General features: G+C 36.2%; 1 protein-coding gene across 3 annotated transcripts; it reads left to right on the plus strand.

Annotated features, from left to right (window-relative positions):
- Positions 1 to 1,485: 1,485 nt before the first annotated feature.
- Positions 1,486 to 24,716, plus strand: LOC115884374 (VPS35 endosomal protein sorting factor-like). 3 transcript variants are annotated; one of them, XM_030902935.1, is made up of 19 exons: positions 1,486 to 1,608; positions 1,671 to 1,837; positions 1,895 to 1,973; positions 2,031 to 2,213; positions 2,279 to 2,450; positions 2,505 to 2,643; positions 2,702 to 2,893; positions 2,953 to 3,129; positions 3,188 to 3,365; positions 3,412 to 3,679; positions 3,733 to 3,914; positions 3,976 to 4,119; positions 4,184 to 4,374; positions 13,623 to 13,758; positions 13,814 to 14,006; positions 14,212 to 14,496; positions 14,559 to 14,729; positions 24,394 to 24,479; positions 24,537 to 24,716. In XM_030902935.1, the coding sequence occupies exons 2-19, from the start codon at positions 1,815 to 1,817 to the stop codon at positions 24,630 to 24,632; spliced, it is 2,895 nt and encodes a 964-aa protein (XP_030758795.1). In that variant the 5' UTR covers positions 1,486 to 1,608; positions 1,671 to 1,814; the 3' UTR covers positions 24,633 to 24,716. The 3 variants fall into 3 exon arrangements, with proteins under 3 accessions (XP_030758795.1, XP_030758807.1, XP_030758801.1); XM_030902947.1 differs by having other exon boundaries at positions 1,487 to 1,535; positions 1,744 to 1,837; XM_030902941.1 differs by having other exon boundaries at positions 1,492 to 1,837.
- The last annotated feature ends 706 nt before the right edge of the window (positions 24,717 to 25,422 follow it).

The following is a 25,422-nucleotide window of genomic DNA, read 5'->3' on the forward strand; positions in this document are numbered from 1 at the left end:
CTTTAAATTTTGGGTGTCGTTCAACCGATTTATTCTCAAAACCAGAAACTTCTACATATAAAAAGAAGCAGAGGTCACTAATTATAATAAACTTCACCCTTGGTATTACTTCCACTAATTATAATAAACTTCACCCTTAGAATTACTTCTATCACAATTACAATACGTTCATCTGCATTGGCATTTTCTACTTTTCGATGGGAAACAATAAACTTCCCAATATTTTTTAAATGATGTAACAATTCCTCTTGTGGTTACTTTTCCATAGATATCCTCAACTCTGTCCTCATGTGAATTCAGAGGCAATGAAAATGAAAATTATTTACCATAAACATCGCAAACTAAAAACCTAATAAACAATTTTATACCGAATATAGAAATAAATTCAGTATTCTTACCTATCGTCCAAATCCATGTTAATAGATAATTATTATTTTTAAATATATTTTTGGAACTGCTGGTTTTAGTAATTATTAAATTAAACGAACTAAAATGTCTTAAAAATAAACAATTCTTAACCATAACCCCAAAAATGCAGATCTCCTGTCAACTTTCTTTATTTTTTATTTATTCATTATTTTCCTAGTGACGTCACAGGTGGTATGCGCGAACTGAACAAAATTGGAGCCGCTATCGATCATACCTTTTATTCTTTGTACCATGCAAATATATGTTAAGCTTGACAACTTGACATATATTATATTATATTATCAAACAAAAACACATTCTTCTTTTAAAATATATCAGTCTTGTCTTTACAAAAATCTTTTTTAAAATTTGAACTCAAAATAATAATCTTTTTCATGATCTTTAATACACATATTCTTTATTTTTCCCTAGATCATAATACCTAGGTACTTACGTGTTTGAATCTATCGAAGCTGGACCAACAACACTTGGAGTGGAGATTCCACAATATGAATAAAATAAACATAATTGTCCAGTTTTCATTAATACCATCATGGGAGAATATTATTTTTAAATTTATTAAAGATATTTTCAATAGAATTCTCTTGATTTATAACTCGTACCCACTTTTCTTGCTCTTCCGGACACTTTAGGCTGCTTAGTATAACTATCCTTTCCACCAGGAACACAACAAAGATGAGGCATAGCACCAAAAACACACTCCACTTAAGCTTTATTGATGAATTGTTAAAGTCTTAAAAAACACATCGTTGTATCACGATGAGTAAAAAATGTATGGGCACTTTTAGGTTAAATCACTTACACAACGTGTACTTTTTCAATTTTTCCATTTTTTTATGCGTAACCGAGAGTGACCATAAATCTGGTAGTAGTTTATGTCACTTAAACACCAAAATAATTAGTTTTTTGCACTACAATAATAAATAATACCAAAAATCATAGAGTTAAAACCAAAAATCAACCGACAAAATATGAAACGGAATCTAACCCAATATCTAAGTATGTACAGCTGATGAAGTAAACAAAAGTCCGCCCCCCAGGCTGATCTTTTAAAAGACACGGAATATTGCCTGGAATATTGTAAATACATGTTATACATGTTTTTCTTAACTTTTACGCTTACAAAGAGGTTTTCTTGATTTTTTGTGCTTAAACTAGGTCAATCCACATCTATATAATGTAGTAAAGTGCTAATATTTGTTGTTTCTACCTAATCTGTATGGAAAATTTAACGTTTTTAGTGTCCGTAATATCGATTGGAACCCAAAGTAGCCCCGTCGATAGCCCTGGTGCGTTAACTTTTGACTCTGCTTAGTGCTTTTGACTTTTTTATTTTACGGATTTTACTTCTTGTGTATGTGTTTTGTGGATTTTACTTTACTAAAATGTCGTCTGATTTAATTTCCTGGTAATATGTGGTTCTTTCAGATAAAATTAATGATCAACTATTTATATTTTATTTTAGGAAAACTTTAAATGTTAATACTAAAATTAAAACGTCTTTTTCGGAGGCGGTACAAGAACATCCCCTTAAAAATATTGTGGTAAATATTAAATAGTTCAAAATTTATCGAGCTCTCACTGAAAATTAACTTTTCTAGGTCACTGAAAGAATTCCAAGACGGATTCTAGGTTCAACACCAAGTACTGGAAGGACTACACCTGTCTCGACTCCTTCCAACATATCAGAGCCTCTTGCTAATGCTTTAAAACAATTGGATCCTTTAACTGAATTTGCTATGCATGAAGAAATGGATCCATTGTCAAAAATAGCTGCAGAAATGGTAAAAACCATTTTTTCAAAAGTAAAATATTTTGATTTTATGAAATGTTTATTTTTTATTTAAAGGATTTGACAGATAGTTGCATCAGAACTGTTAATGAAGGGAATAAAAAGAAAGATGAAAAACTTTTTAACAAAACTGATTTGTGGTCTTATAGAAGGGCTGCTATATTACAAAAATACACAACTTCTGAAAAATTGACAATGGTCATAAGCTACTTGATAGAAGGGGAAAAAGGTAAATATTAATGCTATTGAAAATATTATATTTTATGCTATAGTTTGCTTATAGTTGTTGTAAAAGCCCAAAGTACAGCAGTGGACAAGGTACAACATCGCTTAGAACAGTTAGATAGCTTCGAAGAAGGTTCCCAAAGAAAATTAAATTTGTCTCAGACAGAATATATATCTCAAATTGAGGAACTAAATAAGTAAGGGTTGATATTTGGTTCAAAATTAAAACAAATAGGTATATAATATGTGCTGTAGGGAGCTTATAATGGTGTGGAATAATGAACAGAGAGTCAAGGCATTAAAAATAGCTATACAGTGTGCCAAAATGCTGACAGATACAGATGTATTAATATTCTATCCGAGCAAATTTGTTCTTGTGACAGACATACTAGATTGCTTTGGGAAATTAGTTTATGACAGGCTCAGGATCAAGGCTGAATATTACAAGTAAAGAATTACTATTTATTAAAACATTAAAAACATCTTAAAATATTTTCTACATATAGACCTGGTTCTAAAGTTCCTACAGCACTTCCAGAGGACTTCACACCTGATATGGTACCCAGTACTGCAAAAGAGACTTGTTTGAACTGGTTCTATAAAATAGCCTCCATCAGAGAGCTAGTTCCCCGATTGTACATTGAAATGGCCTTGTTGAGGTCCTATTATTTTATATCTTCCAGGTAGGAGGTCAAATTTATTTTTGTTATTAGTAGATTAGAAATGTTAATTATATTTTAGCGATTGCACTGAGGCACTATTTAGACTTACTAAAATGATTCAAGGAATAGGCAACCCTGTTGTGGCTGTTTATGCCAGATGCTACTTGTGTAGAGTTGGTCTAAATGTGACGATAAAAGATTCTAATTTGACATATTTGAGAGAAAATTTTGATAGTTTTTTAGAATCATATCAACATGTAACTATTTAATTAGAAATGGTCTATTGCTAACAAACTGTCATAGATTTTCAGGAGTGTTAAAGGTCAATTACATAAAGAAAAAATGTCTCTTTCTACATATATGACTTTATATGCACCAGCTTTGGATTTTATCATGGAAACAGTTACTTTACACTCTCCAGAGAGTACATTGAATGAAATTTTAGCAAATTGTAAACGGTATAGCAACAGTTCTTTGATTCTAAACACCATAATGTCTGGATTTAAGCCTGCTTACGTATCAGAAAGATGTTTGCAGTTTCTTAGTATGATTGGACAGTGTACAGATGATGGTAACTACTATTTTTTTTTGTTATTTTCTACAATTGTTTTATACTTTCCATAGGAATACCATTATCTGCTTTATTAAGAACTTTGGGTTTATGTGTAAGCGTTTCTCCTCCACTGAAGGAACATAGAGCCCAAATTTTAAATTCAGTATATCTCAATATGAATTTATTAAAAAACCCATCTGAGTATATTACTTGTTTCGAAGTTTGGATTCAATTTGTTGCCAAGTATTTTTCAGTAAGTACAAGAAAATAAATAAATCTCATTGAAATATTTGTTTGATTATGCAATTTACCAGACTAAAGAAGTTGACAGTCTGTTGGGCGACTTTTTATATCGTATGATTAAGAATGAGGAACAAATAACTTATTCTGTTGAGTTACAAAACATCATGGATAAAATAATAACAAATATATCTGATATTGAAAGTTTTCTGGTTATGGTGAGGTATTTTTGTAGTAATTTCTTGTAATTGTTTTAATACATATATGCATATGCAATTTTAGGATCATTTTTTTGCTGTTATGGATTTATTTGAGGATAAGTCTAGATTGATTGAAGTGAGCAAGGTTATTCTGTGTAAATATAACGCTACCGTCCATCAAACTGACGATCCCGTTGTAACAAATGTTTTGATGTATTTGGCGAGCAATTTACACGATTCAATTAATATGTTGACGCCAGAAGACGAAAAACGGTAATATATATATTTTGTACTTTTGGGTACGTAATGAGTTATTATTATTATTATTATTTACACAATAGAAATCGGTATAAAAATACCGATGAGTCTACTGTCTTTTTATGTTGCGCGTAATTTTTTCGAGTTTACTGGCCATAACGCAAATGTACAGTACTCAACATATTCATTTCTTGATCAATTTTGTTTTTAAATGAGTTGAGAGTTGGTACTGAAACACTTTCTTCTGACAGAGAGTTCCACGGGTACACTATGCGGTTAGTCAAAAAATTTTTTCGCTGGAGTTTGGACGATCTTTCCTTTTCTAGGTGTCTGCTGTGGCCTCTAAGTTGTGGAGTTTGGCAAGGATGGTATATATTTAATGGGCAAGTATAGAAACAATTTAGAATTTTGTAAGTCTCTATCAAGTCCCCCCGCAAACGCCTCTGTTTTAATGTGGTGAGATTTAACATCGCAGGACGATCTTCATACTCCAGATCCTTAAGTTCATGGGGCATTTTTGTCACCTTGCGTTGAATTTTCTCAATGAGATCAATATCCTTCTGAAAATAGGTACTCCATATTATTTGACCATATTCTATTTTGGGTCTAATGTAGGACTTGTATATCTTTAAAATAAGATCAATAGAGTGGTCTTGAAATGCTCTTTGAATGAAATAAAGAAGAGAATTTGCTTTTAGTAATCTTTGATATATGCACATACCATTTTAGATTTCCAGTAACTATATTCCCTAGATCTTCCTGTTGTTCTACATGTCTTAGACTTAGTTCATTTAGGGTGTAGGTTTTGTGCGTACAATTCATTCCAATGCTAAGAATAGTGCATTTGTCCTCATTCAGCTTCATTCTCCATTGTTTGGCCCCGGATGTCACCAACTTTAGATCATGCTGAAGATTGACGTAGCTCGTTTCGGGATTTGCACATAACTTTGTATCATCCGCAAAAAATATGATATTCGTTTTTATGCCTCTTGCCAGATTGCTGATATACAGGAGGAACAACAGTGGGCCCAACACAGAGCCTTGAGGAACACCGCTGGTCACTTTGTGTTTAGTTGAAAGAGATCCGTTTATTCTGACTTGGAAGTAGCGTCTGGTTAGGAAGTTTGAATAAATTCCCTCTTATGCCGTAGTGGTTTAGTTTATAAAGAAGCATCTTGTGGGGTACTTTATCAAATGCTTTTTCAAAGTCAAGATAGATGACGTCTGTTTGTTGGTTTCTATCAAAGGCTGCTGTCCAATCGCTAAGACAAGATGTCATGTTTGTTATTGTGGATCGACCAGGAAGAAATCCATGCTGTGTGCTGGGTAAGACATCTTTTTCCATTAGGTATGGAGTAAGTGTGCGGATGATTACCTTTTCCATGCATTTACAGACGCAGCTAGTTCTAATTGGTCGGTAATTACCAGCTAACCGTCTGTCTCCCTTTTTGTGAAGCAGTGTAACGAAAGAAAGAGACCAAGTATCTGGAAATTTGCCAGATAATAGTAAATCATTAAATAAACACGCTAAAGGTTGTGCGAGGGTATGACAACATTTCTGAAGAAAAACAGTCGGTACACTATCTGGACCCGGGCTGCTGTCAGTTTTTAATGATTTTATGACTTCGCTAACGTTGAGCTCTGTAAATTCTATGTTAGTAATCTCTTGCAGGAGCCTAGAACTCTGTGGAAGCGTTGGAATGTAAGAGTCATTGGTTGTCGTAAAAGCTGATGCAAACTGGTGTGCAAATTCCTCAGCAATGTCACAGTCGTCCATGATAGGTAATCCATTGTTGGGGTTTTTAAGAGTGAAACTGGATACTTTTGTATACAGAGTCCTATTAATATATTTAAAAAATTGTTTTGGTGAGCTGGAAGAGGCGATAGATTTCGTAGTTTTGTCTAGCACTTGCGATTATGTTTTTTAGAGTGTTGTTTTCCGTCCTGTATGCAGTATAGTTTTCGGGTGTTGGCGATTTAATATATTTATCCCATAATTTACGTTTGTTAGTAATTTTTTTTAAATATTCTGATTTATCCATGGTTTTTTAGAATTGATTATTTTTGTTGTAAATGGGACAAATTTTGTAATAGCTTCGTCAATAATTTTGGTGATTTTTTCATATCTGTTTTCTTCCAAATGTGAAGGGTCAAAATTCAAGTTTTCTGCAAGAAATACATTTATTTGTTCATAGTTGGCTTTCCAAAAGTTTTGTTTTAGCATTTTATTGGTAGATCTAGTTGGATATTCGAGTTGCGTTTTTCCAGTAATAACCAAATGGTTACTGCGGCCCAATGGTGGATCACTTTCTATGTTGTAAATCAGTTTCTTATTATTTACTAGAAACAAATCCAGAAGCGCATTCTGATCACCCGAACTCACTGAAACGTGTGGAAAAATCTATTATTTGATAAATATTCGTTTCATTAAAGCTGTCCAAAAACAGTTGATTTAGTTTCTCAGTTCTATATAATGTTTTATTGTTCCAATTGATTTCAGTATAATTGAAGTCTCCAGTGACATAGACTGGTACGTCCTCTGCACACACCTCAGCTAATACATTTATCATATTCCTGTCTGATTCTTCGTTCGAGTGTGGTGGCCTATATATACATGCCACAATATACCTTAAACCAGCAATTTTGATGTTCAGCCATACTGATTCAATAGGACTTATGGTTCTATATTTTTTGGATACACTAGAGTATATTTTCTGTCCATTCACTTGTTCCTTTACAAAAACACACACTCCACCGCCTCTTTGTTGATTGCGGTCTTCCCTAAAAATATAACCATTGATATCTATCAGACTGTTTCTAATGTCAGCATTCAACCAGGTTTCAGTTATTAATATGCATAGAGGATCGTGTTTTTTAATTGAGATAAAGAATTCGTCGACCTTATTTACTATGGAACATACATTGCTATACCAGAACGACGCCTCTAGAATTTGTTTATTTAGTTTTTTGAGTTGTACTCTGATTAACTTTTACAAGCTTTGGTGTAAAATCAAAACCTTGATATCTAATTTTATAATTGTTTCTTCCTTCCTTGGTATGTTGTTCCAATTCCTGCAGGAGTTTTTTGAGATGGTTTCTTTGCATTGGTGTTTGGTCTCTCTTTATATATATTCCATCATTGTTCTGAAGTTTGCTTTTTTGCTTCAAAATCGCCAAAACCGTCTACTTGTCTTCAAACTGGACTTTTATTGGTCTTTTTTTATTGTGATCAATTTTTCCCAAACGATACATTTTAATGTTTTCTTTCGAAATATTTAGCTTAATGGGCTTAAGTATTTCAACTACTGCTTCCGCGTCTGGATTCTGATTTTCAGTATCGGTCTCAGGTTCAGAAATACCAAATATAACAAGATTGTTTAGACGCTTTTCTCTCTCGTGTATTTCCTCTATAGTGGGTGCGATATTATCTTCCCTTCCAAGATTTATCTCACCTTTAGTGATATTTTCCAGTTTTTCCTCCAGTTTCTGGAAATTTCCATGAAGAGCGTTTGATTCATTTTTTATTTTTACTATGTCGGCAAACGACTGCTTGGATTGAATTGATTTTTCCTTTAGTTCATTTATTTCCGCTTGCAAGTCAGCAACCTTAGCTTTTATCGAAGGTAACTCTCGAACTACAGTTATGCAACCTGTACAGAAATAAGGGAGCACTCTGGATATCATTGACAGCGCCCGTATCTCAGTTGAAGAAAATCCTGCACAATTTCTGCACAATATTTGCACATATCGCATGGATAGTCAAAAAGATCACTTTTAGTTTCTTTAAAAATACAAGCGGCACTACATTTCGAACAAGATCCAGTCATACTTCTTTATATTTTTTGTCCTCTGTTGTAAAAATAACCCGAACGCGGCATTTTATGAGTTGTTTGGAATTCCGTTTTATTGCAAGTTTTTTTATTATTTGGTTGATTTTTTGTTTAGATTTATTTGCAATTTAATATAATATAAATGCACTTTTCCACAAGTAGGCACCGTTATTAAGAACTAAACTTTATTCCAATCAGTTCAAAAAGTAACACAATCTATTTGACGCGAAAATCGCGAAAAAATACGCACGGAAAATGTCCAATAACAGTCCAAATACCGGGAGTAAACTTGACACGCAGCTATCTCGTTCGATGTCGTATATTTGATAGTCTATAAGTAGTTCTAGTTCTTATAAGTTGTTAATTATTTTAAAAAATATTGCCATAGAAAAAGAAAATAAAACATACATAGTATAATATTAAGGCCTTACAGTCATGCCTACACCAAAAATATACAATTATACAAGCTTACACAGGTAAGCAAGAATACCAGTTTGCCTATTGAAACTTAAAATATTTTTATTAAAAATCAATTTAATTGTCTGCTGATCATGCTAACGTAGTGAAACGCATGTCCAATTTTCCACTGACTTTCTTTTGATATCAAAATTTTGTAGGGCGTTTAATGCCAATTAAAAGTTCTTCCTCTTACAGTGCCATACTCTATATAGAGCGTCGGCTACCTCTCGCATGTACTTGTGATGTGTGTCATCAGTGTTTCACAAGTACACGGAACCAACAGTTTATTGCCGAATCCGAACGGCACTATTTGAGAGGCTGTACAAGGCAAATATACTCAAGGTGATTTGCCATTGTCTTCCTTGAGGTGGCGGCTCGTTGGTCGCTCTATTTAGATAAATAAATATTTTTATTTAAATAAATAAAGCGACCGTACTGGCTGGGAACCGAACCCAGTACCTTCCGCTCCGCAGATCGACACACACGCTGGAGCTACGGCCGGCCACAATTAAAAGTTATCCCTTGATATTTTGTCGAATTCGGCCTCCTTGATGAGATAAACACAATTTTATTAATCAAAATTAACCCTCAACTGGCATGGTGGGGTCTAGCGGACCCCAATCACTATTTAAACCTCTGTAAAATGTTTACATTTAAGAATTAGGCCTCGCCGCGCCATTTACCTTTATGTTAGGGTACCAATATGCAACTGTTAAAGGCGCACTTGATTTTATCAAGTATTCTTACGAGCGGGGGTTAAAGTTTCATTGGGGTCTGTGTGGCACCACCACGCCAAGAGTGTTTCATTATTAGGATGGTGAGTAGTCTAAAAAGTGTGCTTCACTGGGACGCTAATTTTGAGGAAGCATTAATTGAGTGGTTTGATAAATTTAAAGAGGCTTAAGTGATATGAAGATCATCGAGACTTTTTTCTCCGAAGAGTAACCTTAACTCCGATTCTGAATCTCTTACTTATAGAAGAGAGAAAATTGAATAATCAATGCCAGAAAAGAATGAGATGTAGTATATGTCAACCATATGTCAACGAAGAAATGATAAAAAATGCAGATCAAAACAGCAAATGCAGATCCCATATTAGCATGAACTGTATTTGAAAAAGTTATGTACATTCAAGGTTTGCAGTTTTGTTGAAAATAATTTATGTTTATTACTTTAGCTTCACATTTCAGTAGTTTGTACAGCTGGTTCCAAAAAAAATGAATACGACTCTTTACACATTTTTTTCGAATATTTGGGCAGTGTATATTTATGTGTCAAGTATTTTGACATGTTAAGGTTATTGTGACATTGTATAAAACAACTTTTCTTTTGACAAAGTGGCAAATAAATTTTTCAGAACGTCAGCATGACATGAGTAGGAAATGGGGGACGTATCATAGAATATACTGCCCGAAATAATAAAAATATGTTTTAAATTGTATTCAATTTTATTGGAACCAGCTGTACTTTTAATAATACGGTAAAATCATAATAACATATACATGTTTTTAATTTCAATGGGTTTCTTAACCAAGTTATATTTCAGCAAAAAAGCTATAAAATATTAAATTTGATTTTTTTATTTACTCGTAACAATATTATTGACAATGCCGCATGAAAGTTATTTCATAGCTTACTACAGTTATCACACTTATTACTTATTAGAGCACATCTGTATGTGCTTTGGCACTAAATTAAAATAAATTACATTTGAATTAAATTAAACAACATTGCGCCTAATAGATACATGGTAACTGTACTCCTTATATGCCCACTAACAAATGTACAGTACCATCAACTCATATTGTTTATAAAGGGGATATTAGTAATTCAATACAAATTTTCAACCCCTGTCGATAGTTACCGCATAAGTTACCGTACTCATCTGTAACGGCTTGACCGATTTTGATGAAGTTTTATATGTACAGTGAAAACACTGTATAAAAATATATAGAATTATACAGGGTGTCCCCAAAAAAATTACACATCAGAGTTGTGTTTTTTCTAACGGAACACCCTATATATTAATTGATTTTCGGATTCTAGGATAAAAATAAATGTGAGTTTTATTAAAGAAGCATATACCTAAAATTTAAGGATTTTGACATATTTCACATTCTGTGAAAATGAAAAGTAAATTTTAAATTTCGATAACAGCTACCTAAATTTTAGTTGACCTTGTATAGCCTGATATTTAATTACAGTAACCATTGTATGTTAAACCAAATTGAATTTGGCCCGAAAAGTTATACAGGGTGAGACAAAATTAATATGGAACATTAGTTACTTTTAAAAGCAAGTTACTCCTTTATTTTAAATGGCAAACAAAACACCTAGTATATTATTCCGGTGTTCAATAGGGAATTTATATACTTTCAAAATACTATTAAGGTTGCCTACCACTCAGACAAAGATCTTTATTATTTGAAAAAATCGAGGGTGGCTGTGATATACCTTTTGTTAATTTAACAAAAAATAAAGATTGTACGGTAAAATACTGAACGGTAATTAAAAGATATACGTTTAAAACATATTTTAATTATTACAGAATTTTCCCATTTAAAAGATTTGATGAGATCTTTGGTCCGATTAGCCACATGTGGAGGGCATTGTCATGCAGCAAAACAATACCCATACTCAACTTGCCACGTCTTTTGTTTTGGATTGCACGGCGCAGATTGTTCAATGTCTCACAATAAGATGCTGCATTGATTGTCTCATTACGAGGCAGAAACTCCACTAGCAATACTCCTTTTCTGTCCCAAAAAACTGTGCACATGATTTTCCGGGCAGAAATTGTTTGCTTAAACTTCACTGTTTTGGGTGATGATGAATGTCGCCATTCCATGGACTGTTGTTTCGATTCTGGTGTGAGTAGGCCACCCATGTTTCGTCACCAGTAACAATTTTGTCTAAAAAATCTTCACCTTCATTGTGGTACTGCTCAAGGAAAGTCAATGCATTGCCTAAACGTTGGGTTTTGTGCAAATCCGTCAACATTTTCGGAACCCAACGTGAACACAATTTCCGGTAATTCAAGTTCACGGTCACAATGCGATACAAAACACTACGAGAACATTGAGGAAAGTAGTCGCACAATGATGAAATTGTAAAGCGTCTGTTTTCTTTCACCTTTTCGTCCACTTTCTGCACCAAATCTTTATTAACGACCGAAGGACGCCCACTCCGTTTTTCATCATGCACATTTGTGCGGCCATCTTTAAATGCTCTCACCCATTTCCTTACCATTCCATCACTCATAGTGTTTTGTCCGTAAACTTCACAGATCTCACGATGAATATCGATCGGTTTTACGCCTTTAGCACTAAGAAATCGTATGACAGCCCGTACTTCACAATCGGCGGGGCTCACGATTGTCGGAGGCATCTTAAATACTCAATAAACAACGTATACAATGAAGAATCAGACTGTACTGGCGTCTGTGCATAGACAAGAGATGTAGGTAACCAGCGCGCATGCGCGGAACGCCGACCGTAGCGCTGCGGCGGCGGAATCGCAAAACGGTACTTACTTAAAAAACATGCCTCGTATATGTGGAGTTCTACCTCGAAAAGCAGCTACAATAATTTCTCTCATGTTGTCGACAATAGTTGGTCAAGTTTTGTAAACTTCTGTCTTTAACATATCCCCATAAAAACCCGACTAGATAAAATCTGGAGCATTTAAGTATTCGATTAATTGGTAAATGCACACTGCATTCACCAACTCATAGAATCATATCAATTCTTTCTGATGTAGGATAAGTTTGCATTTTCGGCAAATTTCTGAGAAATTTTTTTGTGTGTTTTAACTGACACAAAATGATAACTAGTCGTTAAAGTTGGGCTAATTAGACAGCTATGTTGAAGTAACGTCAGACATATCACAGCCACCTAGATTTTATCAAATAATAAAGATCTACTCAGATCAAATCATGTAAATGAAAATATCTAGGAAAATCTTTGTTTGAGGGGTAGGCAACCTTAATAGTATTTTGAAGAGACATGGATTCTCCATTAAATATCGGAATAATATACTGGGTGTTCCATTTAAAATAAAAGAGTAACATACTTTTGAAGGTGACCAATGTTCAATATTAATTTTGTCTCACCCTGTATAACCTTTTGGATCAAGTTTTAATTTGATTTAAAGTACAATTAGGTTATACCGGGTAAATTCCAATTTAGGTAGCTTTTATTGTAATTTAAAAATTGTTCTTTATTTCTAGAAAATTTTAGTCATATACTTCTCTTAAAAAACTCACTTTTATTTTTCTCCCAGAATCCGAAAATCAATTCATATATAGGGTGTTCCATTACAAAAAACAACTTTGATTTGTAACTTTTTTGAAAGACACCCTGTAGAACTCTCTATATTTTTGAAAAGTGCTCTGAATTAACCTACATATGCTCACAAAATTTCATTTCAATACAAACTGTCGTTCTCTTTGGAGCCTCCGCGGCGTATGAAAGGCGCCACTAGGGGCGTATATTCAGATAGTATATATACATATATAGGTAGATAGTAGGTCTGATAATTGGCTGTTTTTTATACCCCTAAGTTTATTTTTTGGACAAAATTTTTTATTTTTTTTTATGATGTGGCATTAAAAAATACATACAACCCTAAATTCTCACCTTTCTATCATCAACCCCTATTTCTTAATAGCGATATTAGTAAATCAATAATTTTCAACCCCGGTCGATAACTGATCAATTATCACTTGATCAGTTATCCCCGCCAGGCGTCTACCGGTATCACTTCTGACCCAGTCAACAGCACGGAGTAGGGATGAGATTAATCCTAGGAATCTATTTAGTTTTTAAATTTATATAGCAAAACAACGTTTGCCCGGTCAGCTATAATTCAAGCGCGAAATTCAAGTTCTTCGTCTACTGTCGCCTATGTATTATCAACTCATTACTATTATCTACTCATCTTCATACTCCATACTAATAACAATATTATTTCTAGACAAATATCACAGATTTTATGCAAAACCATCAGAATCGTAAACTATGGACTTGATTTCGATTTACAGTTAGATCTGTATGTAGAAGCCAGACATGCATTTTGCATCTTGGACACTGTTATTGCTGAACTAGTGAAGGTGGGCCTATTTTTGTCTTATTTTATTTTATTTATTAACAGGAGACCTATTTTAGTGTGTGAACAATTTGGCAGTGAGTGTCAGACAAGTGGTTAAAGGGTACCACACACGTAAAACGGCGGATTTCGTGCGTGCTTGTGCGGCATACTGTTTTATAACCATCCCGTCTATCAACTGCACTCGCACCAGGTTGAAATTATATTTGTTTTCGGGTCAGATTGCTTTGTATAATTCGTGTCTAGGACAAGGTAAGTTTTGTTCCTCAAAATTAATCAAAAAGCTTACGAAATTGTTCAAGATAAATACATTATAGCTGACAACGTCTTTAAGCGACGATTTCGACAGACAACATCCAAAAACTTACAGCAAAGACAATCTACTTTTTAACTAAATCGACAGACAACTATCATTTTATTATATTTTACTGACAAATATTGTTTGTTTTATTTCCAGCTGATGCATGTTTTAAGGCTATCCTATCAACTATATCTGAACTGCCATGTAGTACAGATACAGACCTATTTCTACCAGCATTTGTCAGACAGTTTTTGTCACTTTTAATGGTAGTTCCTGACAATCCAGAGCGTGGAGTACTGAGTCTGATTAAAAGTCTTCTAAACACCATAAGAAATTTTAAATGGCAGACTTCGAGCAGTGTCTTAGGATTTTTTTACGTTCACGTGATCGATTTATTGTCAGTAATGGCTCAAGAAGTATATCCATATCATGTAGACAAAGGTACGTCAACAAAGAGTAGTCAATAAATTAAAAATAGAAAATAATCTTTATCTTTGTTTCAGTTGAATCAAATGATTCATTGTGGGGATCCGATCCAAAATTTATTGATGAGATCAACAACATGATAGCAGTTGTCATAGGAGAGATTTTGTTCTTGCTTCAAGACTTGGGTCCCTGCCAGAAACAATATCAGATAGCTATGGAACTGTTTGTAAGGTTTGCAGTAAGAGCAGGTATTATTTTTTCAATAAAACTTATTTTAACGGATTTTTGAAAAGGATGAGCGAGTAAAAAACTAGTTTTACGTATTTTTACGTTTAAGAATACTATGTATGTATATATACAGTGTGTCAATTTTTAAACTTCCCACCCTTAATATCTTTCTTGCAGTTAAAAATATGAAAAATCGGAAAAACACGTCAATTTTATTAGTAAGGGGGGACACTTTAAATGAATATTTTTGGCCTTTTTCTTTCAACCCCTTAGGAGGGGTAGATGTCACACTTGCAATATTAAATGGGAATGGGGTCAAGTGGCACATCGTTTTAAAGGGCATTTAATTCTCTTTTCAGTGGTATCCTACTTTGTTGCTTTTTATCCAGATATTTCCGAATAATCGCGTTTCAAAGTTGCAGAAACAATTAAACATGCCTGCATTGAGATTTTGGTTTTCAGGCTAGTGTTTACACAAAAATTATTGCTGTAGATCTCCTTGTAGTACAAATGACTAGAAGATTAGGTGGCAACAAGGACGTAGCAGCCATTACATTTTTCTAGGAGGTCGAAATTCGAAATACTAATAAACAGAAAACATCATAAACATTAACGTTTCCTTTCTCAAATCCGAATGAGTGGCAACCTCTAATCAGTTTTACAGGAGGATTTGTTAACACTCCAGAGGGGCGGTGCTATAGCTCATTATTTTTTTGCGGTCCGACAGTGGTTAAACGAGAGATTTCCGGGTACATGGATTTGGCAGAAGGAGACCTATTGAATGGTTTTCAAGATCACTTAGACTTTTGTATTTTTGGGCGGGCATCTTAAATCCATTGTTTATAAAACACAACCTACTGATATCGATGATCTTAAATTACAGCAGAATGTCAGTCAATTCCCAGTGAAGTTTTCCGAAATGTTAGGGAGATATTTGAAAACAGACTTTATTACTGTTTACAGGAAAATGGACAACATTTTGAACAACTTATAAGATAGGGCGTAAGTGGTGTAACCTAATCTTCTAATCATTTGTACTACAGGAGATCCATTGCAATAACTTTTGTGTAAACACTAACCTGAAAACTAAAATCTCAATGCAGGCACGTTTAATTGTTTCTGCAACTTTGAAACGCGATTATTCGGAAACCTCTGGATAAAAAGCAATAAAGTAGGATACCACTGAAAAGAGAATTAAACGCCCTTTAAAACTATGTGCCACTCGACCCCCATTCCGATTTAAGATTGTAAAGGTGACATCTACCCCTCCTAGGGGGTTGAAAGAAAAAGGCTAAAAATATTAATTTAAAGCGTCTCCCGTACAAATAAAATTGAGGTGTCTTTCCAATTTTTCATATTTTTAACTGCAAGAAAGATATTAAGGGTGGGAAATTTTAAAATTGACACACTGTATATTAGGGTGCACCAAAAAAAATCTTTTTATTACCGTGAAAACATTGTTCGCGATGATAAAAAAAATTCTGGTAAAGTTTGAGTAGTTTTCGCAAAAAAAATTTTGAAAATGCGGAATTTTTAGGATTTTTTTTTTACTTTTTAGTTAAGATCCAGTGTTTCCAAGTTAAAAAGATCCAGTGGTTCTCAAAATTTTAGCAAAAAATCATTTTTTTTCACATTTCAAAGTAAAATAACTCGGTTATTTTGGACTTAATTGAAAAACGGTAAAGAGAAAATGTTTCTTTTATCGAGATCTATCAGCCCTGAAAATATTCGCACTTATTTAAGACTCACCCTGCATATATATTTTGCACGTAAAAAAATAAGTAAAACTAGTTTGAAAAACCAGTATAAAAGCTAATTAGAACTTCATCAGTTTATAAATATTTCAAGTTTCTTTGTAATATATAATATTGTTACGTTTTTCGTCGGTTCCGTGTGGATAGAAAGTCACAATTTATTTAAACACTATTTATTTAACACTAATTAACAAAAACAATAACGATAAAAGACTTATAGAACTATTTACAAACGATTTATAACTAAGAATTTATTTTGAACTTTAGCGCGTCAACTGTACTGTTTATTTATAACTGCTCCCTGTAGGCCACAGCCGCTGGCTTTTATACCGACAGGTAAAGCACTCTAGAATAGTCCATAGATCGTTAGGTGCGTAGAGAAGGTTTTCGAATGTTCTCGTATGTACTAGTCCATTCCAGTGGGACTCGATTCTTCTCGAACGAATGAATCATTCCGGTGTCTATTCTTTAATGCGATGTTAAGGTCATCTGAGGGCGGGACATATAGTTAGGTTAGGTCGAGTTCACACGGGTCCGCAACACTGCCCCCTTCTTAGGCACATGCTCGTCCCGAGATGTACACGGTGAATGAAGGTATTTGCAAAGCTGGCCCCTGGTACATTGCGAAGTCTGGTAGAAATAGCAGTCTACAGTTTTCTCTCCCGATCTCAGCTTTGGGTTGTAGCAGCAAACGAGGATCTCGATTCCCGTAAATCTGAACAAGACTTCAATCATGTTCCGGATTGTACGCCAACTCAAACCATCGAGTCCACACGCCAGCTTCGGAATGGCTAATCGTGCAATGTTGTTGTTTAGCAGGGCTTCTCTCAGTTCAATCAGGGTCTTCCATAGATTGAGATAAGTCGGCTTACTCGGGGACCATTCCTTGGTGACCAGGTAGAAGATGTGCCTTGCTTGACCATGTGCATTGTCGGTTAGCCTCAAGACGCTTCCAACCTCTGGATCCTGTCGGCGTAGTTCTCCGACACGCCCAAACTTCTCATTGAACGTCGCAGCGATTCCTCTGGACATCCGCAAATCTCGAGCCACACAATGAGCGAGCGAATAATCAGGAGGCACGGAAAAGAGGTCTCGTTGATCTTCTTTGGTTACACCATAGCGAGCCTTCTCACTGCTGTTGTATCGGGCCATGAAATCGTCAAAGGACATCTCCGAATCAGGGGGATCAAAGCTGCAGGTTCTCACGGTCCCAGCACGATCTTCTATTTCGCCTTGGTAGGGGCTCAAACGGTTGAAATGGACTACCCTCGGTTTTCCTTTTGGCAATTTTCTGATACGGTATACGACGTCATTAATTCTATCCATGACTTCGTATGGCCCTTCCCACGAGGATTGTAGCTTCGGAGATAACCCACGACGTCTCTGCGGGTTATATAGCCACACCAACTTCCCTGGTTGGTATCCTCCATGCTCAGCTTGAATGTCGTAGTGTTCCTTCATTCGGTCACTAGCACTTTGAATATTTAGGCGGACTCTCTGATGAATGTCGTCCATCCTTTGACGTAGTGTGTGGACATAATCTTCTCCGGCGACTTCTTCTCCCGGTCGGCAACCAAATTTCAGATCACAGGGTAGGCGCACTTCCCGTCCCATAACGATGCTGGCTGGAGTTTGCCCTGTAGATTCTTGGACGGATGAACGGTAGGCCAACAGGAACAGGTGAAGAAATTTGTCCCAGTCTCTTTGGTGGTCAGAGACTACTTTGGCCAGATAACGGTTGATAGTTCTGTTCATGCGTTCAACCATCCCATCGGATTGTGGATGTAGAGCAGTCGTCCTGGTCTTGCGGATGTTCAGGACTTCACAGACGCCTTGGAACAGATTGGACTCAAAGTTTCTTCCCTGATCTGAATGAAGCTCCATGGGAACACCAAACCTGCAGATCCATTCTTTAACAAGGGCATCAGCAATCGTGGACGCTTCTTGATTTGGCAACGCGTAGGCCTCGACCCATTTGCTGAAGTAATCCATTACTACCACAATGTATTTGTTGCCATCGTTCGTCTCCGGGAAAGGACCAGCCACGTCGATCGCTATTCGTTCGAAGGGACTACCAACATTGTACTGGCGCATAGGGGCTTTACCACGCTTTTGTGGCCCATTAATGGCTGCGCAAATGTCACATTTCTTACACCAGGCCCTCACATCTTCTTTGCAGTTCACCCAGTAGAACCGTTCACGCAGCTTGCCAAGTGTCTTGGTAACACCAAGATGTCCTCCGCTGGTTCCATTGTGAACTTCCTCCAAGACTTCTGGGACCCTCTTCTTTGGAATGACGATCTGCCTTCTCTCTTCTTGTCCCTCCGGTCTCTCGATCACACGGCGAAGTAGTCCGTTATCTATTACCAAGGAATTCCACTGGGCCCAGTACGACTTTACGTTCGGCGAATATCTGCAAACTTCTTCCCACGTTGGTCTTTGGCGTGTGTTTTTCCAGTTAATTACTAAACCTAATTCTGGGTCACTGGTTTGGTCATTTGCAAGATCTTCGGGTTGCCAACTATCATTAACCACAGTTGTTCTTAGGAGTTTCACTTCTTTCTCTTCTGCTCGGGCACAATGCTTACAGTCCTTAGCGCAAGGTCTTCTGGAAAGTGCGTCGGCATTCCGATGGATTGCCCCAGTTCGATGTTCTGTGTCGAAGTCAAATTCTTGTAATCGTTCAATCCATCTAGCTACCTGCCCTTCAGGATTCTTAAACTGCAACAGCCATTTCAAAGCAGCATGGTCTGTTCTTAACAAGAACTTTCTTCCATAGAGATACTTGTAGAAGTGTTCCACTGCTTTAACTACTGCTAGTAATTCTCGTCTGGTTACACAGTAGTTCCTTTCCGGTTTTGAGAAGGTCTTACTAAGATAACCAATGACTTTTTCTTGATCATCCTGGATCTGAGACAGAACAGCGCCTAACGCAACATTGCTAAGTATGGGCGCACTAGTCCGGGCCTTCTTCAATTTTCGGAATGCCTCGTCAGAATCTGAGTCCCAAGAGAAACGCCTCTCGCCTTCGTTAAGTCTGGTCAATGGTTTTGCGATGGTGGCGAAACCCTGTACATAGCGGCGATAGTATGTGCCAAAAGATTCGTAGTTCATGTTTATCTTTAGGTATTGGCCACTCTTCCACTGTCTTGGTCTTCTGTGGATCTACCGCCACTCCTTGGGAGGAGACTACATGTCCCAAGTAGTGTACCTTTTCTTGACACAGATGACATTTCTTGGGGCTAAGTTTCAAACAAGAGCTCCCTAGTCGCTTGAAAACTTCTTCCAAATTCTTCAGATGATCGTCAAAGGATTTCCCAACCACTATGATGTCATCCAGGTACACTAAACAGGTAGTCCAGGATAGTCCCTTTAACACAGACTCTATTAGTCTCTCAAAGGTAGCTGGCGCGTTGCACAATCCAAAAGGCATGACGGTAAATTGCCACAGTCCGGAGCCCACCGAGAACGCTGTCTTCTCTCTGTCTTTCGGCGCCATGTCGACTTGCCAATATCCACTCTTCAGATCTAACGTAGAGAATATCGTTGACCCTGCCAGCGTGTCTAGAGTATCGTCTATCCTCGGCAGGGGATAACTATCCTTCTTGGTAACATTATTGAGCTGCCGATAATCAACACAGAACCTGGTGGTACCGTCTTTCTTCTTTACTAGTACTACCGGCGATGTCCACGGGCTGTTAGATGGTTCGATGACACCCTCTTCTTTCATTTCTCGAAGGATTTTATCAGCTTCTTCACGTTTGGCGAGCGGAAGTCTTCTCGGATTTTGTTTGATTGGTCGTGCATCTCCAGTATCAATTTTGTGTTGTACTAAATTGGTACGACCTCTCTGTCCTGCTTCTCCTTTATCAAACACATCTTGATACTTGATTATCAGGTTTCTCAATTTCTATTTTCGGGAGATAATCCTTTAACGTTTACTAACTCCTTCACCATTTTGTCCGGAATTTTTGAAGTCGAAACTTTGGTGGCTTCCACGCTTCGAATGACTGAGGAGACCGAACAACAGTACCCTAAAAGTACCCATAAGTACCCCTTCTTCAAGGATACAGAATAATAATTCGTGTTCATTACTCTCACCGGTACAGTTTTCTTCGCTCGCAGCAGGGCTATTTCGCTGTCATGGTTCCTTGGCTCCAACAGAATAATACTCCCATTATTCATTTTACCTTCCAGGCAACCATCCAAAAATATCTCACAGCGCTCAGGGATCGAAACATCTTCTGCTACCACCACGCGAAGCGTCTCCTCACATTTTCGATGTAGAACCACTTCTTCTTCATTTATTTTCAAAATTCCCTGTTTGAAGTTTAGTTCAAAACCTTTAGTGGTCATAATGTCCATTCCGAGAATAAGTTCATCTTCGATACCTGCTACTAATACTGGATGTTCAAAACTGGTGCTCCCAATAACAAAATTAAGGTTTACTTCTCCATGGGCAGCAGCGGAGCCCCCCGTAGCAGTACGTAGTCGCCATTGTGTTGTTTTAACCTTCTTCGATGTTTTAAGAATGTCCGGTCTGATGATAGTTCTCGTCGCACCTGTATCCAACAGCATGGTCCGGAACTCTCCATCAACAAAACCATCCACAAAAATGCTGTTGAATTTGTGTTGTAGCGAGGCGACTTGAGCAGTTTTCGTTGGGGCATGTTGGGTACAGGTCGACGTGTGCCCCTTCATTTCGACCCTTCGACAATCGGTCCCTTCTTGCCCATGTACTGGTCCATTATCTTCCGAATAATCCCTTCCACGGATTCGTCAGAACATTCGTCGATGGCCCGTACTCTTCCTAAAGACCGAGAACTTTGTTTCGCGGCCTCAAATTCTAGGGCACGTGCTAAAGCATCCACCAAGTGCGTTGGGTGGGCTAGGAGAAGTGCTTGTCTTGTCTCGTTGTCACGTAAGTCGTCGGAGAATGCCTGTACTGCCAACCGCTCCATAACATTCTCTGGCGTAGCAGGGTACGCAAGGCGAACGAGGCGGGCTACGTCGGCTTCAAACTCCTGCAGAGACTCATTTGACTTTTGAATGCGATTTTTTAGCTGGGAATGACATGTTCCAAATGAGCTTGGCCGTACCTCATTTCTAAATGTCGTACCAATTGCTGATAATCTCCCTGTTCCGATGGTGACAATGTCTGCAGAATATCAGTCGCATCTCCTCGCAGTGCGACAGTCAAAGCGGTAGCCTTTTCAGCGATTGTCCATCCGTTCGCTCTCGCAACGGCCTCAAACTGGCAAAAATAATTGGCCCAAGCGGTCTTTCCGTCAAACTGTGGAGGCTTAATAACTGACTTTGAGATATACTTATTTTCGACTAGTTTCGGTGCCTCCGATGTTTCTTGACATTTTGGTGAATTTGCCTTTGCTATTTCTTGTTTTAAAATTTCGATTTTTTTATTTACATCGTCCTCAATTTGTGTTATTTTGTCTTGTAGCTCCGTAGAATTCTCTATAATCTTTTCTTCTAATTCCCTGGAATTTTCTGTTATCTTTTCTTCTAAATTAAGTATTTTATTATTAAAGCTGGCCTGTATGTCTTTAGAATTTTCTGCGATCTTATCTTCTAAAATATTAATTAAATCCTGGGAATTTTTCATCATTTTATCTTCTAAATTATTAAAATTGCCATTTAAATTGTCTTGCAATTCCCGGGAATTTTCTGTAATTTTGTCATTCAAACTGTCTTCTAATTTTTGAGAGTTTTCCGTCATTTTATCTTCTAATTTTTGTAGGCACGAGTCAAGGTCACCTTCGAATTCAAAGCAAAATGTGTCCGGATCCTCGCCTTCCTCCCTCAAAACGTCTCTCAGTCTGGTTTGCAAAATGCTTTTCTTTCCATCTGTCTCGGACTCTCTCTCTCTTCCAATATAGATTTCAGTTCGGACACTTTCAAGGCTTTCAACAATTTCTTCGGAGCCATTGTTAGTCTTTTTATTTTTCTAATCACACACCCCACACCTGACACCAATTGTTACGTTTTCGTCGGTTCCGTGTGGATAGAAAGTCACAATTTATTTAAACACTATTTATTTAACACTAATTAACAAAAACAATAACGATAAAAGACTTATAGAACTATTTACAAACGATTTATAACTAAGAATTTATTTTGAACTTTAGCGCGTCAACTGTACTGTTTATTTATAACTGCTCCCTGTAGGCCACAGCCGCTGGCTTTTATACCGACAGGTAAAGAACTCTAGAATAGTCCATAGATCGTTAGGTGCGTAGAGAAGGTTTTCGAATGTTCTCGTATGTACTAGTCCATTCCAGTGGGAATCGATTCTTCTCGAACGAATGAATCATTACGGTGTCTATTCTTTAATGCGATGTTAAGGTCATCTGAGGGCGGGACATATAGTTAGGTTAGGTCGAGTTCACACGGGTCCGCAACAATATATATAGTTATAAGCTAATATTATATAATATAAGCTTATAATAATATATTTTATTATATACTATAATTACTATTTTAATATTTTCTTAAATAATAACTATAAAAATCTCAAAATACACAACGTCTTGATAGGAAACGTTGCATAGGATGGCATCGAATTCAAATACAGATACCCTCTGATTTGAACCAATTAATATCGATAATTTAGTTACCAACCGTATGGAAATAAAAAAAACTTATAGTTATAACCAATAATATAGACGAAATGATAGAAAAAAAAACTGTCAGCGGTGGCTATGAAATGACGATCGCTGTCTTTTGTATGTAGTATTATATGGGGAATGTCATCAAGTCATCGATTGTTATTTCCAAGCTAACTGGACGCCGTTTTTTTTGTGCATACTGTAGAGGTGGGAATTCTCCAGAGCAATAGTTCCTTGAACTAGGTCTGTAGTTCAAAATAGTTCCCGACGTTAGCTGTCAATGTTAATTGACATCCCCCTTGCTTGCTAATGCGTTTCGTTGTCAGTCATTACTATTCACAGTATGATCTGTATAATTTTTATAATGTACGGAGATATAACGAGACGTGTAATTGTGTATGCTAAAAACATATACGTAGGTAAGTCTTATTGCAGATAATAAAATAAAAAAGAAACTCAAATCAGAGTTTAAAAAACTATATCACAAATCAATTGAAGCAAATATTACAAAAAATTTAAGAAAAATTGCATTTTTCCTCACTTCAAGCTTTTTGTTTTTGTCTAAAAAATCAGAATAGCTACTTCGCGTTTTATAAGATATTTCTTAACTTGAGGGACCTAAAGTGAAACATTCCCATAAAATATTTAAAAAACAAACTAAAAATCAAAAACAGTATCCACGACAATTTTCTGTGGTAATTACGCCGGCCGTGGTAATAGACAAGGCCGAATCCATCGTCGTCGCCTTGTATTATATCTCGAATCTGCCGACTGAATAGATTCCCGTGAACTAGTCTTTTAATTAGTTCCTCTATGTCCGGATCCGATAACATACGGTATCCCCACGCCTGCCTAGCATCAATCGCGCTGGCTGATCCATACGTAAACTAGTCTTTTATTTAGTTCCTCTAGTTCCGGATCCGATAACATACGGCTGGCACTCCCCACTCCTGCCTAGCATCGATCGCGCTGGCCCGATCCGTACGTACGTAAACTAGTCTTTTATTTAGTTCCTCTAGGTCCGGATCCCATAACGTACAACTGGCACTCCCCACTCCTGCCTACCATCGGGCTACGCGCGCTTGCCGATCCGTCGCCATCCCATATTATTATATATCGGTCACAGTCTCGATCACGGAATAGGTCTTGAGGAACTAGTTATTTGAGAAACCAGGAACTAGTTCCTTTCATTCCGGGGTCGGAATAGTTCATTGGAACTAGTTCGTTCACGAACTACACACCTTTAACATACTGTACCTTTGAACTATATTATACTGTACTTAACTATACACCCATATTTTTTTTAGATTTACGTGTTAAAGAACTAAATGGACTGGCGTTAAAATTGTGGAATTTGTGTATTAAAAGCAACTACCCCGATATTAAATATATGGTAATTATTTATATATCTTTAAACTGATTTTACTAAAAAAATTTGTGTATTGTTTAGGCCACAACAAAGACATATTTAAAAAATAAAAGTCTTACTTGTGATAATGAAGAACTGCAGAGGTTAGCTGAAAAAATGTCATTACTTCAAAAGTAATTTAAGAAAGAAATATTTGTTATTGTTAGCATTGGTATTTTTTATATTTGTATATGGTAAAATAAATAAATAAACGCATAGACATTGATGGAACATTTATTAAAAATCGTATATAACATTGTATTGTATAAAAAAATCGGGTCATGAATAGTATAAAAAAAAGTTTGAGCAAAACAATTTTATACAAACGAACAAAATACTATTATATATATTTGCCCGTACATTTACTACCTTATATAACATTTTTAATTATTATTTTGGCACACAACCACAAAAATACTTTTTTTCAGACATCTTATTAAATATAGAAAATACATCTAGATATATGAATATACGGCGTGTATATATTTCATAAGAAATAATATATTTGTTTATGTACATCGGACGTATTCAGTTACTTGTCACAATTCAATATACAGTGTAAATGAATAGCGCAATAAAATCAGATGATTTTTTTGCACGCATACAATTACACGTTGTATTTAATAAAATTATTTTCTCTTCTCTAGAAAAAATGTGGACATACATAGTATACAGTTGCCATTCGAATCACAAATGTGTTACAAATTGTTGTGTCTCTAAATCAATATCAGTTGCACGAAAAAAAATACACTACAAACTAAAAGCACAAAATAAAAGTTACAAAATCAGTAAAACTTTAAGAAGAAATACTGAGTTAGCCAAAAAATACCTATATTCGATACCAATTAAACTTTTACTTACGTAATCGAGGAAGCGATTTTTAAATTCATCACCGAGCTGACTAAATCCCCGGTCTCAGAACTTCGTA

Source organism: Sitophilus oryzae, unplaced genomic scaffold, assembly GCF_002938485.1.
Source record: "Sitophilus oryzae breed Bouriz unplaced genomic scaffold, Soryzae_2.0 scaffold_111_pilon_pilon, whole genome shotgun sequence".
In the NCBI taxonomy this organism is placed as follows: Eukaryota; Metazoa; Arthropoda; class Insecta; order Coleoptera; family Curculionidae; genus Sitophilus; species Sitophilus oryzae.